The sequence below is a fragment of the Cygnus olor genome, chromosome 14 (genome assembly GCF_009769625.2).
Source record: "Cygnus olor isolate bCygOlo1 chromosome 14, bCygOlo1.pri.v2, whole genome shotgun sequence".
Lineage (NCBI taxonomy): Eukaryota > Metazoa > Chordata > Aves > Anseriformes > Anatidae > Cygnus > Cygnus olor.
In genome coordinates, this window is record NC_049182.1 from 5,491,525 (window position 1) to 5,509,456 (window position 17,932).

The window sequence follows — 17,932 nt, forward strand, 5'->3', positions numbered from 1 at the left end:
TTTCCAGAACACGACATTTCATCCTGTTTCCAAAGTGTCTGATACCTCGAGTAACTTTACCACAAATCAACACAAATCTTGGCTTCAGCTGCTCTGTCACAGAGTAGCTACCGCAGAGCATGTGCTCAAACTTCTAGTGCCGCTGTCTGTAAAGAAGAGCCTGGTGCAGCGCAGCTATTCCCACACTAGGGAACATTAGTTAATTTGCATTCACAGTTACCATATGAGGTGCGAGTTTATGGCAGTCCACACATTTTATATTTAAATACTGTAGGAAATTAATGTAATTATCTTAAGATGTAATAACAAAAGTAACTTACCAACCCGTCGCAATTGCTGATAGCAACCGAAGCGTTTGGCAGATCAGTGATATCCCCAACATAGAGGCAATTCCCATAGAGAGGTTCGATGTGAGTCTCGTCAGAGTCCTCCTGCCATTCAACTGTTGCTCCAGGGGCAACGAGCCTCGAGTTCGGCCGCAACCTGAAGTGAAACTCTCTTCCAAAAACGGTGACATTGTAAAATATTTGCTCGTTTGCTGCTTCGCGTCGCAAGTCCTCCGCAGCTCTCCTGAAGCGTGCTTTCGGCGGTCCGGACACCAGGTGGGATAGGAACCTGCCCTGGGAATCGGTGCTGGTGGGGATGACGAGGCTGTACTCCTCTATATTCCTCAAGATCGGATCTTTACGGGGAGAAACGAGAGAAACACTAGAAGTAAACGCATCCTGACGCCGCGGGATTTTTTACTCCATAATTCATTAGCCCAGCAGCCACTTACATAAGGCAGACGGACGCTGCGCTCCGCACGGGCAGAGCGCTTCGCTCGGCGGCGTGAAGCGCTCCGAGTTCATTCAAACTTGCCTTTTGGTGCCCACAGCCGCCGGCAGCCCCCGGAGCCTGTCACCCCTCAGGGACCCGCAGTGCCGGCCACGCAGACGGGTCCCGGCCCCCCGTGCCCCGCCGGTGTCCCCTCGGGGCCAGCGGGGCTCCGCGGCCGGGCAGCGATGAGGGGAGGGCGCCGAGCCGGGCCGGGGCGGGGCTGCTCGGAGGGGACCGGGTGGGCACCGGGAGCCCCGAGCTGGTGAAGGGGACGGGCGGCAAGCGGCGGCGGCAGCCCCGGGACTTTGGGACGGGGCAAGAGGAGGAGGAGGAGGAGGAAGATGAGGAGGACGAGCAGCCGTGTGCCGCATCCCGCCCGGGCAACTCCGGCACCGAGCCGGGCTCCCCCGTTGTGTGAGGGACAGGGGCACTGCAGCGGGGCTCCCCGTCCCTTCCCCGCCGGCAGCGCGGCCGCCCCGTCCCCTTTCCCTTCCCCTTTTCCCCTTCCCCGTTCGCACACGGGGACCGGAGCCCCGTCAAAAGTCCCGGCGGCCGAAGTTGCGGGAGGGTTCCTCGCACACACACACACCTACCTGCGTGCCCGGGCGGCCGCAGGGCAGCGGCGGGCAGGGAGAGAGCGCAGCAGCAGAGCAGGACGCAGGCGACCCCCGCGGGAGGCTCCATCGCGGCCGGCCCGAGGCGGGGAGCGGCACCGGGGCTGCCCTCAGCCGGGCCGGGCCGGCGGCGGCCCCCCGCTGCCTCCTCTCCCCTCAGCGCTGCCCCGCCGCCGCCGCCGCCTTCCCGTTCAGCCCAGCCGCAGCGGCGGTGGCGGCCGCGCTCGCGGCTCGCAGCGAAGCAGAGACACCAGGAGGCGGCGGGGGTATAATACCGGGAGCGCGGGGCGTGCGGGAGGGAAGGCGGCCTGATTGACACAGCCGCTGCCACACGGCGCTCGGCCCGAGGGGAGCGGGGACTGCCCGCGCCCAGCCCCGCGCCCAGCCCCGCGCCGCCCCCGCCCGCCTCGTCCCGCTCCCTTCTGCCCCGTTTTTGCTCCGTTTTGCCCCAGTTCTACCCCGTTCCGAGCCGGGCCGGCCCCCGAGGCAGCCCCCGAGGTCGGCGGGCAGGGCTGAGGAGGCGTCCCCACGGCCCGGCCGGCTGAGGAGAAGTTGGGGCACTTCTCGCCGCAGCCCCCGGGGGCCGTCGAAAGCCCGGAGGGAAATGGGGAAAAAAAGTGCCAGCGACCCCGGCAGGGCCGGATCGGGGGTGGCCGCCGGCTGAAGGCGCTGCTCTGAGTAGCCACGGCACGGGGAAAGGACTTGGGCTGGCTGGTGGCAAGCCTAAAAATCCATGCTGCAAAGCCATCTCCTATCAAGTATCTGCAAGATGGAGAGAGAGACCCTGGAGGCATTCAGGAATGCTATAAATACAATATAGAAGGAGATTTTTAAAATAATTAAATAATAAAGAGTGGCCTTTATGGTGGGAAAAAAAAGTTATATTTGTTTCCATATGGCCAGCATAAATGCCGTATCGCTTATTCCTTTCAGATAACGTATATATTTACTCAGCTGCAACATTATCGGGATCATTTGCTGTTTTCATCCTTTTACTCCGTAACCTTGCAGAATCCCAAAAGCCCTTCCCGTGCCCCCTGTGCCCCCTCAAAACGGGCACGCGGTGCCCTCCTGCAGGAGGCTGGTGCTCTGCCAAGGAATTTTCCTGGGTATCCTTGACTATTCTTGCTCCTATATGACTACAGTTCCAATTAATACCTTTCGTCCCCATCTTACGGCCACAGATGAAGGGTACAGAAGAAAAATAACAGTGCTGCTTAATGCCAGTGCCTGGGTTTTATGGACCCCAGGTCTGAGCAACTATGGCAGTGCGTGACTTTCTGCTGGCGTGGTTTGATGTTCTCGTTTGATTTTCCCAGTTTTTAGGTTAAGGATAAAAAGGGAAAGATCATTCTGAATAATGGAGTAGATCAATTTGTGCATTACATTCAAACATCCCTTTACCTTTTTAAATGACCTTTGCTTGGGTTGGCCGTCAGCGCTGGGCTTCTCCCAGTTCTTCCTTTTGGTTTGTTTTTCTGTTGGCTCATTTTTTGTTTTGTTTGTGAGTCCATATTGAGCAGCTTCTCTTACTTAAAATCTCATATACTTTCATCAGTACACAGCTGGTAAAGTTCCAACTTCATTTTTATTGGACTTGTATTTTAAGCTGATGATGTGGCTTTTTTATGTTCCATCCGTCCCATCCTGCTCAAATTGAAATAACTTCTGCTCATAAACTTGAAAGGGAGAGGGGCCGGCCTTATATTTGAAATCAAAGTTCTTATTTGTATATGATGCATCCAGAAAAAAAAAATAGGGAGACAGTGTATATTATAGAAATACAAAACACAACCTGGCCAATAGTTCTACTAATTAAGATGGATTTTAGTTCTTGAAAAAACTGAAGGTTAGAAAGTATGCTTTAATATGGATAACAGCTGTACTGCAGAGTAATGATATAAACAAAAAAGAATCAGTAACTGCCTCCGCGGAGAAGTTTATTCCTACACCGAAACCAAGTTCTATGTGCATGTCTTACTACGTGCGTGTCTTACTATCTTACCCCACGTGGCTCAGAACCAAAAACTCCATGGGCTCTATGGGCTGGTGGAGCTCCTTCACAACCTTCTTTATAATTTTTAATTTTCTCTTGGCAAAAAAAAATAATAAATAAATAAATAAAACAGAACAAGTGTCAAACAATAGAGCCAGATCTGCAGTTGGTAAAGATTGTGCTTCCACTGAACTCACTGGAATAAATCCTGGTCCCCACTGAATGACGCTGGTGAGAGCTTTGCTGTTGACTTCAACAGAGCCAGGATTTTATGCGAGAGATTCACAGCGCCAACTTAGACCAACTGAGGATGTGCCACATGGCACAGCAACGGGCCCATTATCCTTCCAGAGAAACTATGGATCCAAGTTTGATCCAGAGGTGGTCCAAAGCCTGCCAGGCACTGCAGAGCCTGAATGGGTGAAATTCAAGAAAAGAGAAGTTCTTATGTCCTCACCCTGCTCTTACACCACCATAGCAGAGAAGTTCAAGGAAATACCCTCCCCAGAACCAGTTCTCCATTTCCTAAACTCCTCTCTTGGTATTCTTGATGCAGACAACCAAGGTTGCTGCCTGGGTTTCCAGGGAAGGGCCTTGCCATGGCTGTCTCCAGCAGGATGCTTCACATTTTTTTAGGATGAACCAGAAAAACTCAACATGAAATGTACTGCTGCATTACTCACACTTACAAACCTCTCAATTAATTGGTGTGAACGGAGTCATATCATGGTTATTTTACTGGAATGAAGGGAGGAGGACCAGATAGGGAGGCTCTGCTCTGACAGTTTGATCTGAGGGTGTGCCTGTGCTGCTGCCAAACGTGACTACGATGACACAGACATTTGCCTTTGCTGGAAACAGGCACGCAGAAAGGAAAAAATGATGCGCTGTGTCCTGAACGAATACCTAGTCTGATGGAGAGGGCTTCCAGCAGCTCATGCTGACATGCCCACAGCAGCTTTAACGAGCTAGCTGAGCCACAAACAGCTCTGTAACTGAAGCAGTCCGGAGTTCAGCACAGACTGCCTGCCTGAATATTCACCTGGATTTATGGATCTTGTCCGCACCAAGTTTGTGCAATCTGTTCCTGTTCCAGCCTGGCTACACGTGTATAAACTGCAGTCAGACCTTGCCTGTGGAGATGTTCTCTCAACATTTAATTTTGCTTGGTAAAACGAAAAGATCCTAGGCATACATCACCAGCTACTGCTCTGAAAGTGTTTAAAAAACATCTAACTAACTACACGTTGCAACTAGAAACCTTGTGTCTGAGATTCCTAAGATCTCTTGCTGTTTTCAAGGGAAAATGCTCACGTTAGCTGGGCTCTGGGGGGAGATGATGGACTGCAGCGCTCTGCCTTCTCCACAGGGCATGCGATCAACCTGAGCAGGTAACCTGGAGCCTGCCAACAGCCTTTGTGATCCAAAATGGTCCAAGCTCTCAGGCAGAGCTCCCCAAAAGGAGAGTTCTCATTTCTGACCTCCTCACCGGGAACGTGAGCAAACGTCTGCAAAGGACTCGACATTGCCCGCTTTATGTTTCTTATGCAGATTGCTGTCTTCGCTTTCACCCTTAACTGGAATGCATACTTTGTGGCTCTGTAACACCATAAAGCTTAATAAAAAAGAAGAAAATTTAAAATAGCACGCCAGTTCATTTCCTGCATGCTTGACATTTCCAGGCTCTATATTGTTTGAACCCTTCTGCCACTCAGAGGTGATTCTGCCAAGGCAGGAGCAGCACAGGACATGCCCCAGAACTTCGGGGCCTTAAGTAACTTCTTTGGCAACAACTTCAGCAGTTAGACAGCAGTTTTGCAGCCTGTCATTGTTGGGCTAAGGGACTAACCTCTCACTTCAGACAGCTAAGATTTCCATCTTCCAACTCCAGAACAGCAGGCATCCTGCCCAGCCTCGCACCACCCGTCGGTACTGATGCAGGACTCCTGCAGCCTGGCACAGCAAAAGGTCAGGCTGCCTGCAAATCGCACAGACGAAGACATTCCCCTGCAGTAAGGGGAAGAGCTGCAGGGACCAGCTGCAGACGTCTTCTTGGGTCTACACTCATTGCTAACACACATTCAGATCTCTTCTGCACATGACCCAAAGCTCCTGCCTGCCTGAGCACAGGCTGGCAGCTGAGCTGCACGCACACAGGTTGCTCTCAGATACGGGGAAGAAAGGAACAGAACTAGGGGACAAGTTTCCTGCACTTTCTTCTGTTTGGTTCACCACTTTGCGGCCCATAGAAATGTTCCGTCTTAATTCCCTTTCACGTTTTCTCTGTCAGCATAGCATAATATTTCATTGTTAACACTTCTTTCACTAGCTATCTGTATTTAACTGCCAGGACAATTGTCTTTTGATAAATAGTACAATCCCTCCCCTATGTTTTCACCTTGATTCTTTCTGCGCAGATTTACTGCCTTGCTATTAATATTCCTGCCATGTGATTTATCCCAGCATGTTCCCGGAATACTTGCCTTCCCTATATAAATATTTGAATGATCTTAATTTCAACTAATTAGTACTGGGACATTTGATTTCCCTCTTGAAGAATTCTCATTTGTTACTAACCAGTTCCTTTCCAGTTTATGAGATCTATTTTGAGGGGAGAAAATAGAGTTACTGAACGAAGCAAGCACTTTTTCAATACTGTTCTATCCTTCCTCATACTGTTCATGTCAATCTGCTGCCAAAATAACTCTCCGAGGTCTAACATCTCAGAAACACCAAGTACAACAGGCATTGACAATAAAGCCTTCCTATCCTGCCCATCAACATGCTTCAGTCCTCACAGAAAGCCAGACCTGGGGAAGACAGACAGCTTAATATCACAGCATTGGCCATGATCTTGAGGAAAAACTTATTTAACTTCTTATTATGTCACAGATTTGTGCAAGTCAGCCGGCTCAGATTCATGCCAGGTCAGGGAGCCATACCAGGAGTTAGATGGCCCTCGATCTCAGGCACCCTCTGGGGCATCGCTTTCACCGTCGGCTTCAGCTACAAAGGAAGCTCACGGCAGCTGGGCCTCAGTCGAGGGTTTGGATTCTCTTTTTTTCCCCCAGTGAAAATCTAGCTATATATAATTTTCCCTTAAAAAGCATTTAGCAAGTTTGGCTGAAACATTTGTGTACCATGACTTTTATAAAAGAGAAGAATCAACATCTTCCAGGAGAAACATTTCTGGGGAGGAAAAAAATGTTTCTAGTCAACATACTAATTTATTGTTGAGAAACAATTTTGATGGAGCAGTTTCAACCAACCATACTCACAAATTATTCTGCTAGAATAAAATCTTCTCCGAAGCATTTCAGCCATGCAGATATCTTTACCCTCCAGAAAAACCACACCATTCATTTTCACTGGTTGACCCACTGAAGACAGCACTAATTGGCTGTTCAGTCTAGGCATCTTTTTAGTGAGTAAGGATACATACAAAAAGTATATATGAAGAAACAAAGTGAAAGTAATTTTTTATAACTACAGTAAAATGCTTCTTAAAATACTTATTTACAAATCTAATTGAGTAAAGACAAAAAGCAGGATTTTACCCAAATCAAGGAGTTAAGAAACATGAGATTTCTTTTTTTAAATTAAGCACTATCAAGACTTTCAGATTCAAATCTCTCTTCAAATAAAACAAATTCTACTTTCCAGTCACCTGTTTCACAGCTGCAGCTCTGGTAATTGGACATCTCAGTAATTTATATCTTCACAAAAAACTAATGCCCATTTAAAATGGGAGATTTTCCAGCCTCAGGATCATTATTTGTGTATTTGTATTGCAGTGATGCCTAGAAGGCCCAGTGGAGACTGAGGTCTATTGAGTTAGTAAGACAGTGAAGAAAGTGACCTGCCTAAGTACGAAGTTCAATGCAGCAGTTCAGTAAAGCAAGTAGAAAAATAAGGATTTCCATCCCAAAATCCTGACAGGTGGTATAATCTTTCAAAAACTCATCCTTGCAATCCTTATCTGTTACTTGTAGGCATACTATTCAAATAGTATCTGTCCTTTACATTTACAAACAGTTTCTCTGAATAATTATTTCCTTTAACAACAGAAGTCTCAAGCTATTTCCCATCTCCATTCTCACCGCCTACACTACCACCTCGAGAGATCTCGTGCATTTGCAACTTAGCCTTTTTTTTCTCCCCTTCTTTTAACCATGCTTTCTGGGAGCCATAAAGCTGCAGGGGAGAAAACCATAAATAATTGCATCTTCAGAGAAGAGTTTAAGCTCTAAGCGGTGACAGACATACAGGGTTCATATGCCGGCACCACACTTGATCAGAGAAGTCCTTACAAATCAGGTTAAGGAAAATTTACTACTAACCAGGATCCTATATTTGAAGAGGTTTTTCATCAGTCACAGAAATGATATCATTTTTGTAGCTGCCGTTTAAGTACATAAGTAACACAGAAGGAAAAGCACAGCAGATTACTGGGATCCTGTCCAATATGGAATATCTGCAGCCTCAAGTCAAACAAGCTCAGAAGGTTCACGGAATTTGACTCAGCGAGATCTGCCAACTCAGGGAAGGTCACAGTGCTTAAATGATAAAGGACACCACTTCTCTCTCAGGTGGGAGACGCAAAACGTTTGGGAAAGCGCCTCGTCCACCTTACAAAGGAGATTTTTGTTGAACTTCTGAATTGTGTTTTTCCACAGCTCCACTGTCCAAACCTGCCAAATTATGTGACATTGCACATGGATGCTACGCCTAATTCTTCACTCATTCAGACGAAAGAATGAGGGCAGGGATTCCTAGGAAATATTTGAATGCAAGCCTCTTGCATCATTTGTCATGAAGAAAAACTCAAGACAAGGACTAGGACTAGAATAATTCCTATTCACCTTTGTAGCACAGAATGTAAATCCTGTCCCTGCCTTCTTTATAACCCCAGAACAGAACAGAACTTACTTGAGTGTGAGCTGGCACTCTTAGAACACACTATAAATTGTGTCAAACTAGCATCAAAGGAAAATAGCATGGAAAATCTCTAGTAAGCCCAGGGCTATTATTGAAATGCATGCAGTAAAACAACCAAATGTTTCTGGCTGTTCCTCAACTCATTCTCCAAATGACATGTTCGGGTCTAGTCCGTAGCATGAATAGCTCTAACTTGGGCTGGCACTTGGTATGTTTGCCTTCTAAACTAACAAAACCCAGGTTATACAAAAAATTGTTGTAGCTTAAGAGAGCCCAGCTTAGTAGAAATAATAAAGCAAGTTTACAGAAACAGAAATTTAAGGAAACACATTCAAAAAGCATAGGAAATAATTTTCACCTGAAAATTCGAAGCTGTAGAAAGCTGGCTTGTTGCAGCAAATGCAAATCATGCATTAAGCATTACGGTGCCCCAGGGGAATAAAGAGAAAATCTGGATGTTTCTAATGACCTTCTTCATTTCACAAATGTAATAAAATCACTTTCAAAGAGATACCTAATGTTTAGCAAATTTATAGCTGGTTTTTGCTCCACTTTCAACCAATGGCTGACAAGTAGACTGCAGCGCTGAGTCCATGACCTGAAAGCTTGTTAGCAGCCTTCCTTGTTCTTTGGTTCTTTGTATTGATCTCAGAGTATCACAGGGAGTATCTTATGATTGTTCCTGTCCTTTATAGACATATAAATCAAGAGCAAATTCACTGAACTCAGAGCTGTGACCCTCATGTGAAATGGATGTTAATACAATCAGAATCACCTACTGGCAATGCATTTTTGAATTATTTCAGCCTGCTGTGCTAATAGTGTCCCAGCCTCTAACCTGTAGTTTTTGACAATTATTCAAAGTGCATTTCATAGTCAGAGAGCAAAGGATCCCTAAACACCAAAGCAGGTGAAAAACACACAGTACATCTACTAAATGTGATACCCTACCCTTATTTCCAAACATCCTGTGTAATTTGGGGGCTCTGGGACTGCTTAAATTTCAACAGAGTTAACCAGCTGCAGTGTAGGATTTTATTGATTTGTTTTCACGCTCACAGCAATGATGTGATCCCATGTAAGAGATACTGTATTAATGATCAAAGTGCCTATGCCTCGCATTTCCGGACAAACTTCCGTCTATAATAATAACCTTTGAGTTCCATCTTCTTTTGGCAGTACTATACATGAAGTACTCAATTTCAGAAGTGGCTCATGTATCTTGCCTATGTCAAATACATATTTCTTAAGAGCAGGAACAACTCTTTAATTTCTGACCTGTCTGTATTCATGAGCACGAATACTGTTCACTTCCCCAAAGCCCTTCTGAAAACATCACAGCGGACCTGCAGGACTCCCTGCAGCTTCCTCCAGCTCAAAGGCATGTTTTGGTTGAGTGGACAGAGCCATCAGCCACCAGAAATAGCCACGCCTTTCACTTTGCATACTTGCTTCTAGCTTTCTGTTTACAAAACGATGAGGAAAAGTTGCACGCAGTTCTGCTAGGGCAGCGCCCGAGCACAAAGATGTTCGAAGTCTTCCGATGAAACAGTAGGTAAAACGAAACCTGCCTCTTAATTAAACCTGACGTAATTCCTGATAGAACATGCCTAATTAATATTTTACATATTGATAAACCATGGTCAGTCTCTCATGGCTGGTCAGACTGAAGACACCAAAACAGGTTTATGCATCAGTAAGACTCTATCTGTTCTGGGCCATGTTTCCGGCCCTCTTTGGAAACATTCCACTCACTACCAAAAAGAATTAAGTTGTTTTTCTTTTTAAATCAAACCTACACAGTCTCATAATCCATCAGGCAACTTCACAGCATAAACACATCCGCATAATCCTCCTGAAGTTGCATAACTCTCCAGCTGTCCTCATAAAAGGGATTTTATTCTATGCCTGGCAGGTTTTGCAAGAAGCCCATGTTCTGTAGACTATGCATGTACTGATGTACATGATATTGGGGACTTTTTTTTTTTTTTTTAACTAATCAGTTTTTAATCTCTGTACCTTTCTGTTGTAAAACAGGCCTTCCCTGCAGTTGTGTACACAGAAATGCTGATATAAATACACAAATACAGGTGCACAAACTATGGAACAGACATCAACTCCTTATGGTTCTAAAGGTGAGTCTGGTTAAATATTTTAACAAGAGCCAAATACTCTTCTGAATTCTCTCTCTTGGAACATACACTTGGAACATCCACTTCTAGAGATACGTCACATTTGTTGTGTCAACTGGCAGTAGATGAATTAATAATTTAGTACGATGGCAATCATGGGACTTCTCATATACATATCCAATGCTAAAGTGGGACCTTGTTAGTTTTCAGTACTACAGCCATTTCTAGTAATGGTAAATCCCAAACTCTGTTCTATTTCACAGAATTTCATTTCTAAAATGCTATCTTGTCCAAGCCAACTACGACAAAGAGTTGCTTTATTCTTTTCCAAGTGTGTTTAGTAATTCCCCTCCTCCAATATTATAGCTGTGTTGATTACTGATCGTGTTTTACCTAGCTTCATCTTTTCAATGAAACGTTGGCACAGGCATCAGTAGGATACAGTACAAACACAAAGCTTCCCATGAAGCTGAAATTCACATATTTGTAGTTGGACATTGCAAGCAGGAGGGGAAACGGAAATAGTCTTCAAGACAAAGTCCAAATCTGACAGAAGCTAGAGTGGGCAATATCTGGCAAATAAAAAATCTGCCCTTAAACTGAAGGGAGGACTGAAGTGCAATCTAAGCTACTCGAGACCAGTTACTACACGAACTGTTATTCCCATTTCTGTGACCTTTACTGAGGCTAAACCAAACTGCTCTCAAATTCTGAGGCCATTAAATAACTAGATCTTTAAAATACCAGATCTGTATTTTGCAGTACAACCTTTTACAACTTTAATATCATTATGAGAAAATCAGTATAAGAGAGGATTAATGTACAGATTCCCTAAAGAAAAAGCACCATTTCTAAGTGCTGTGAATTAAGAGCCATGATTATATGTAATTATTAAAATCACTGTAATGCCAAGCAGATTTAAACAAGACCAGATCGTACTGTACTAAATCCTGTTACAGTAAATGACTTGCTCTTTTGTAAAGACCTTACCCTTTACATACATGAGACATGGAATACAGGGGAAGAAAAGCAAAGGCTGGGAGTAGATACAACTTGCTTACTATCATACAGCAGGTCAGCTGAAAAATCAAGAATAGAACCTAAGTCTCAATGGACCATGTAACCATTACCTCAGGACATATCCTACCATCACCATAATAAAAGTGCATTACAGTTGGATAAACATTTGTTCACCATGACAAGGTCTGGTAATTTGCTCCATCAGAACAGTGAAAGAACATCTAACGTTTAACATCTGCATTCAATACCCTTAGATATTACGTCATGTTAGATGTTGATCAAACGGTATTTGAAATGATGCAAGAAATAAAGAAGGGAAAGTGTATGCTCCATATGCTAAATATTTATGCACTGAGAAAAGCAAAAAAAATATTGATTCTTGTTCCAAGGTCAACCATGTGCATGTCTTCACTCTAACAGGGCTAATTACAACAGAAAGTTGGTCCCTGCTGTTACAATCATTAAATGCTGCTTAGACAAACTGCCACTTACGTCATAGTGAACAGAAACTATTTTGCTTTCAGTCTTATGCTTAAGATATTCCAAAATATCCAAATCTTCCCAGTTTGTCCTACTGCTACTGTATTTTATGTGGGTTTCTCCTTAAAACAATGCAGCAGTTGAGCTGCATGGATGCGCACTCAGAAACTACAAGAGCTCACGTCACATTAACCTGACTTGAGAATTTGAGCAAAGGTTACCTGCTTCTCAGCACCATCCCCATCTCACTCAACAGGCTCCTGAATCGACAATTTCAATCTTCTTCCTAGGAACTTTTTCTTAGCTCAGCAGCGATTAATATTTTTTCATTCCTGACGTGACATTTTGAATTGTTTAAACGGAGGGACCAGAGAGATCGTTATTGTAGCCAATCTGCAGCTGTTGAGACCTCTCACACACCCCGCGTGGCCGCCTGGAACATCACGGCAACAGCACTAACAGGAGGCTGGGTAATGCTAATGAAAAAACCTCTGCATATTTATTTTAAAATATGATATCAAGGGAAATCAAAATTGAGCTGGAAGTTCAGCATTCACTTTGGTTTTGAATACAGGATTGTTTGGAGGCTCATCCCCTTTTTACTCCACAAGCTGGTCCTGCATCTGCCTGTTTCTCCTCTGTACACAGCTACAGCTACTGAGACAAAGGTAAAGTGCACTGTGAGCTACAGTCTATGGTGTGCACTCCTCTCCAAAAGAACTGGAAGAAAATGTTGTGTTTTTTTTTTTAAATTAAGACAGAGGAGCAGACATTTCCGACTGAGGCACAGCAGATGGCTGCCAGAAAATGGTAAAGAATTCAGGAAGATGAAGGGCGAGGCAGCCTGTGGGCTTTGGAAAAGAGACAGGAACCCAAGACCAAATACACAGCTCTGTATATGTGGGGCAGAAAGGTCTGGAGAGGGAGAATTGTGTAGGAGTCTCCCTCCATGCACTTTTGCTGGCATCCTCCTGGTCTTGCTGTAGTAAGCTTCGCCTTCAATTCTTAAACACAAGTGCTGCATGTCGGCAATAACTTAGCATTCCACATATGACAAGGAAATGTGTCTATAAGTACTCTGCTCCGGCCTTTTTGGCCTTTCTTCAATAAAACTGTAACTGGAGCTGTATTTCCTGGGAAAGGTGGCCTTATTCTGCTACAGCAGTTCTGCAAATACTTTTCTTAATATTGAAAACAGTTAGCATTGGAAGGGTTTAGACAATTCCACAGGAAACCCATCTAGCTGCGGAGCTCAAGAAACATTTTATTAGAGGTACTAACAACCTTTATAATAATAATAGGGAAAGTCAGTATTTCCGTCAGTTTATGTTAGGAGGTGTTGATACAGATGCTTTCTTTTTGCAATATATGTTATTGTAATGATCACATTTCAGGAGGGTGGAACAGGAATTTCTTTTGTAACTATCTGCAATGAAATTTTGAGATATCCCTCATATTTCATTTTTAGCTTTTTATTTTAAATTGTTCTGCAACTGCTTATCTGAAGCCTCAAAATAAAATATAATCAGCTGCAGTAGCACGGGACTGTACATAAGAGTTCAAAAGTGTATTTCTTCTTATTGTGCCCAGGGTTCATTGCATTGTGATTAGAACGTCTCCGCATTCTGAAGACTATTTTGGCTCTGATTTCAAGGAGTTCATAGCACCTACCTATGAAGCTAGGCTTCCAGGGGGGCTCAAATCCTAGTTCAGAGCCTCAGCCTTATCTTCTGGAGGGTCCAGCACCCAGACATTCTCAGCCTTCTTCAAGACAATGACAAACTGCTTTGCAGTCCAATTCCTTTTCATCAAAATACAGCAAACCCAGACATGATGACTGATCCCAACCCCCAAACAATCCCTTTCAGTAAAAATACTCATTCACAGGATTCAATTGTATGAAAATCTATTGTTTACTCCCTAATCCATTTGAATATCTAAGGTAATTATCTGAACATTAAGAATAAGTGCTACGAACACAAAACACAAAATTCAACAGCTCTGTGAGCTGGTTATTAAACAAGCCCCAAACTTACCACACACCAGCTGCAGAGGAGAGATGTTGCAGGAGGGAGTACTCACACTTCTGACAGTAAGCAGACATGAGGTTTCACAATCCTCCTCTTCATGTGGACCACAGGGTTTCATCAGTATTTACTATTCCATTTAAGGTAATTTGGTGCAACTCTTTTGGCACATACACAAATAAAATTAGTGTAGCAACTGAAGAAAATAATTCAGCTTGCGTGGACACCTATACATCTTCCGTACGTAATTTAGCAGCTGAAACTTATCACATGGTCAGCCAGTCTTTTGCAGATAGCTTTACGTACTGCGCTGATGCCCTTCAAGACCCATGACCTTGCACAGGATGGATTTGGGACAGCTCAGCAGTATGTCTGCTTTTGCATATCAACTAGAGGAAGTTCTTCTTTAGCTCAAGGGGAATGGGCGCACAGCTGGGGGATAAGAATAGCCACTCTCACCACGCAACTGTGAGCAATGAATGGCATTCGACCAAAAAGTGATTGTTAAAATCTCTGTATTGGCCACACTGCAATATTTACAGAAACATTTGTTCGAAGGGCCTCTACTACTTGTTGGGAACTACTGTCAAAATTATGCTACTGTGACGGTTGCTAGAAAGCCTCTATAATACAGAACGCCCAGCATTACAATTCCAAATTCTATGCTCTTCATTAAAAGCGAATAGAATATTACTTTCCCCATGTTTTCTCACCTGCAGGTATCTGCTCAAGACCTTCAGAATGTTATTGTGAAGGTGCTTTACATTTCTGCATGAGAAAAAAAGGGAGAGCCAGGGCAGGACTGGATTAGAACACGCTCACACCCTTGAGATTGATTTTCTTTTAGGTGCATTTCACATGTGTACAGTTTCTTCCTTCTGCACTACAATGCTTCCTTTCATTCATCAGAAGTGCACTATTGTCAGGAAGGCAAGAGAGGGATCCTAAAGCTCATGTAAAGGATATTGAAGGCTCACAAACAGCAGGAACCAACAAAAACTGCTCCAGCCCGTACTTCATTTTACTGGAGGCTGGCAGAGCAACAACATGAGACACACAGCTCTCACCAACCTCACAGAATAGCATGGAGAAAACTTCCACAGAGACAGTCTGGTCCTACCTCCCACAGTTGTAGGAACACAGCCTGAATCTGGACTCTTGTTTTTATTGGCATCTTGGTTAATTCTATAGAGCAATCAAAGTAATTTGTTCCAACTGTTTTCTTCCAAAACAACTCGCATTCACTGCCACACCTCAGACAAAAAAAAAATAACAAATTGTTAACAAATGGCTGAGGTCTCAGTCACAATTAAAACAACAATTGTGAAGAGGAAATCATAATAATACAAACACAGCTCTATCCAGTTCTTGCTGGGGTAAGTCATTCCCGCAGAGATGTGGAATTAGAACCCAAGTGGATGTGATGACTTTTTGTTGTTTGGCTCAGTGATCTCTCACAAGCAAGAAGTATTCCTGCAAAGTAGCGCTGCTGGTATTTATTTGCAGTAACGCCCCCCTCTAATTGTTGGTGTACAGGCAGAGTAAGCAGTACAGTACTTTTCCTGAAGAGTTTTACGTTAAAAACACAAGCTTCTCATGTTCAATTTAAAGCACGTATGACATAGAGTAATTGCTTATCTTCATTGCAACATATGGTTACTGGTGAGCACTTCCTAGCAGCTGGCATGATCGACTCATGGTAGAAGATTTTAAAACAGATCTGCCCATGTTTCAAATACTTGTGTGCACTTGCTTCTCAAAAGATGTATTTTGCATCATCCACACTGAGACACAGCCAAGCATCAAACAAAAAGTTTGGGAATAAACACACTGCTTTCTGACATGATGAAATTAGCTGCCATGCTGCTCACCTACAGAACAGATGTTCAGCTTCCTAGTCACCTAAAATCATCCTCCAGAAATCCATAATTTATATCTAGCTGCCTGGATTTAAAACATGTATGGACAGTGGAATCATGAACAGATTCAAGTAGTTCACAACACACAGGATGTTGCTGATGTATTCAATGACAAGGGACAAAAACAAATGTTAATGCAATTGATATTGAAACATACATTGCAAGTACTAGCTACAAATTATTTTCCTTGCAAAATGAAATACCTTGCAAGGCTCAGCTGTCTTAGAAATGTTATTTTTCAATTCACCAAGTGTTTGACTTGAACTAGACAATGACCAAGTCAGCTAAAATTTTCTACTGTATGTATGAATGTTTAAAATATGGGGAATTAGTTGGTATAAAAATTATCAAAAAGTTCATTGTGCTTGTTTTTATTAAATATTGTATGAATATAGTCTAGCTGTAAAATGAAAGATTGGAATTAATTCATGGAAGTTTTAACCTGAAATCAAAGATATTTCTTTACATGCAAGAGCATCTTCTACTTTTTGTTTCAAAACCCCACATTTTCCTCACACTCTTTTATCCAAGCACTTGGAATCCTTCATCTCCTCCAACCATTAGAAACAAAGTCACATCTCAGAAATACACACACAAGAAGTCTAAACACCTATGGAATAAAAATTAGAGATAAAAATACTCTGTTTAGCTTTCAAGACTGCCTTGATGCCAATACAGACCTGTCCCGCTGGAAATACTGTGTCTCCCACGGCTTCCTGTACTCGAGTTTCGTCAGTTCCTACGTATTTCAAACTTCTTTTCCTTTGGGTTAACCATCCTCATTACCTTTTCATCTGAACCCTCATGTTGTTATTTACTGGGTTGAGAATCGGAATAGATCCTAGAATACCATGAGCACCTAACAGGAGCTGGGTAGGGGCTTCAGGAGTGCCTACTTAGTGCTGTACCTGTTTGTGCAGAAGCTACTCTGTCTTGCCTCTTAATCCTTTTTGTTGGTTGTCTCCAAATTCCTTTCACATTTCACATTTCTGCTATTGAGCTGGCCAGAACTGAATTTATTATTTTCTCCAGTTATATTAGCTTGCACTTCTCCAGCTTGAATCTCATTTTGCTTCCTGCACGTATTTCTGAGCTCTTTAGATCCCTTTTTATTATTTCTCCTTGCTCACTTAGTTTGCAACACCTGTCAGTTTAGTGTATGATTGCACCATTAAAAAGCAGGGCAGCTGCAGGGCAGGCAATGCCACAGTGCCCTTGGGAAACTCCAAGCAGCCCTGGGTCTCAGACTTTTGGAAATTTACCCGTGGCAAAGAGAAAGTACCAAGAACACACGTAGCTGAACTGGTGCTTAAAATAATTTGCCAGAAAGCACAGCGTAGATGAAGGGCATCCATGTTGTTTCAGAGGAACAGAGTGTGTGTTGGCATTGCTTTGCCTGAAGTTGCTGCTGTGGCCCAAATATGATTTTTACCTGGGTGTGAGGGATCTGAAAGCTCTTCATTACCTAGAGAATGCTGCCAGGTGTTGGCATATCACCTTATAGGTGAGCCTCTGCGTCCTCTTTGGGGAGCGCTGAACTACTAGGTAGTTCCTTGCAGCCATGATTCAAGCACTTTTTTTTTTTTAAAGTGACTGATCTGTAAGACATTAAAACATTTTAGGACTTGGACTTGAAAAAATTGGAACTGCTGCAAGTTGGTATTGATATTCTGAATTCTAGTGCTCTTTAACTCTGAAATGGCAGCACAGGGATTAAAAGTTTGGGAGACCATGTTCACACTGAGTACAGACATTAATTCACTCTGAGAATTTTCAGTTTTTATCTGGAGCCTGATGTTCAGTTTTTCCATGGCATTTTACATAGAATTAACTATTCTTCTCATGTCTTATTATTTCCCACGGCAGACCCCAGGGTGATTAAATTATAATACTGATAGCTACCTCCAGGGAGCACTGAGTTTCTATCCATGTGGCTGCCTGGCTACTTTATCTAACCAGCTGCATCAAGCAGCAACCCACTGGGCAG

At 43.6% G+C, this 17,932-nt stretch overlaps 1 protein-coding gene across 3 annotated transcripts in view; it reads right to left on the reverse strand.

Annotated features, from left to right (window-relative positions):
- ADAMTS2 (ADAM metallopeptidase with thrombospondin type 1 motif 2) overlaps positions 1 to 17,932 on the reverse strand; it is a 242,893-nt gene that overhangs the window by 177,855 nt on the left and 47,106 nt on the right. The window contains exons 1-2 of one of the 3 annotated variants that reach the window (XM_040573309.1): positions 1,413 to 1,671; positions 321 to 682 (exon numbers count right to left, since the gene is read on the reverse strand). In XM_040573309.1, coding sequence (XP_040429243.1) covers positions 321 to 682; positions 1,413 to 1,503 — 453 coding nt within the window. In that variant the 5' untranslated portion in view covers positions 1,504 to 1,671. Of the gene's footprint in view, positions 1 to 320; positions 683 to 778; positions 1,046 to 1,412; positions 1,672 to 17,932 lie in introns of those variants that run through there. The other 2 variants (XM_040573310.1, XM_040573311.1) reach the window with 2 other exon arrangements.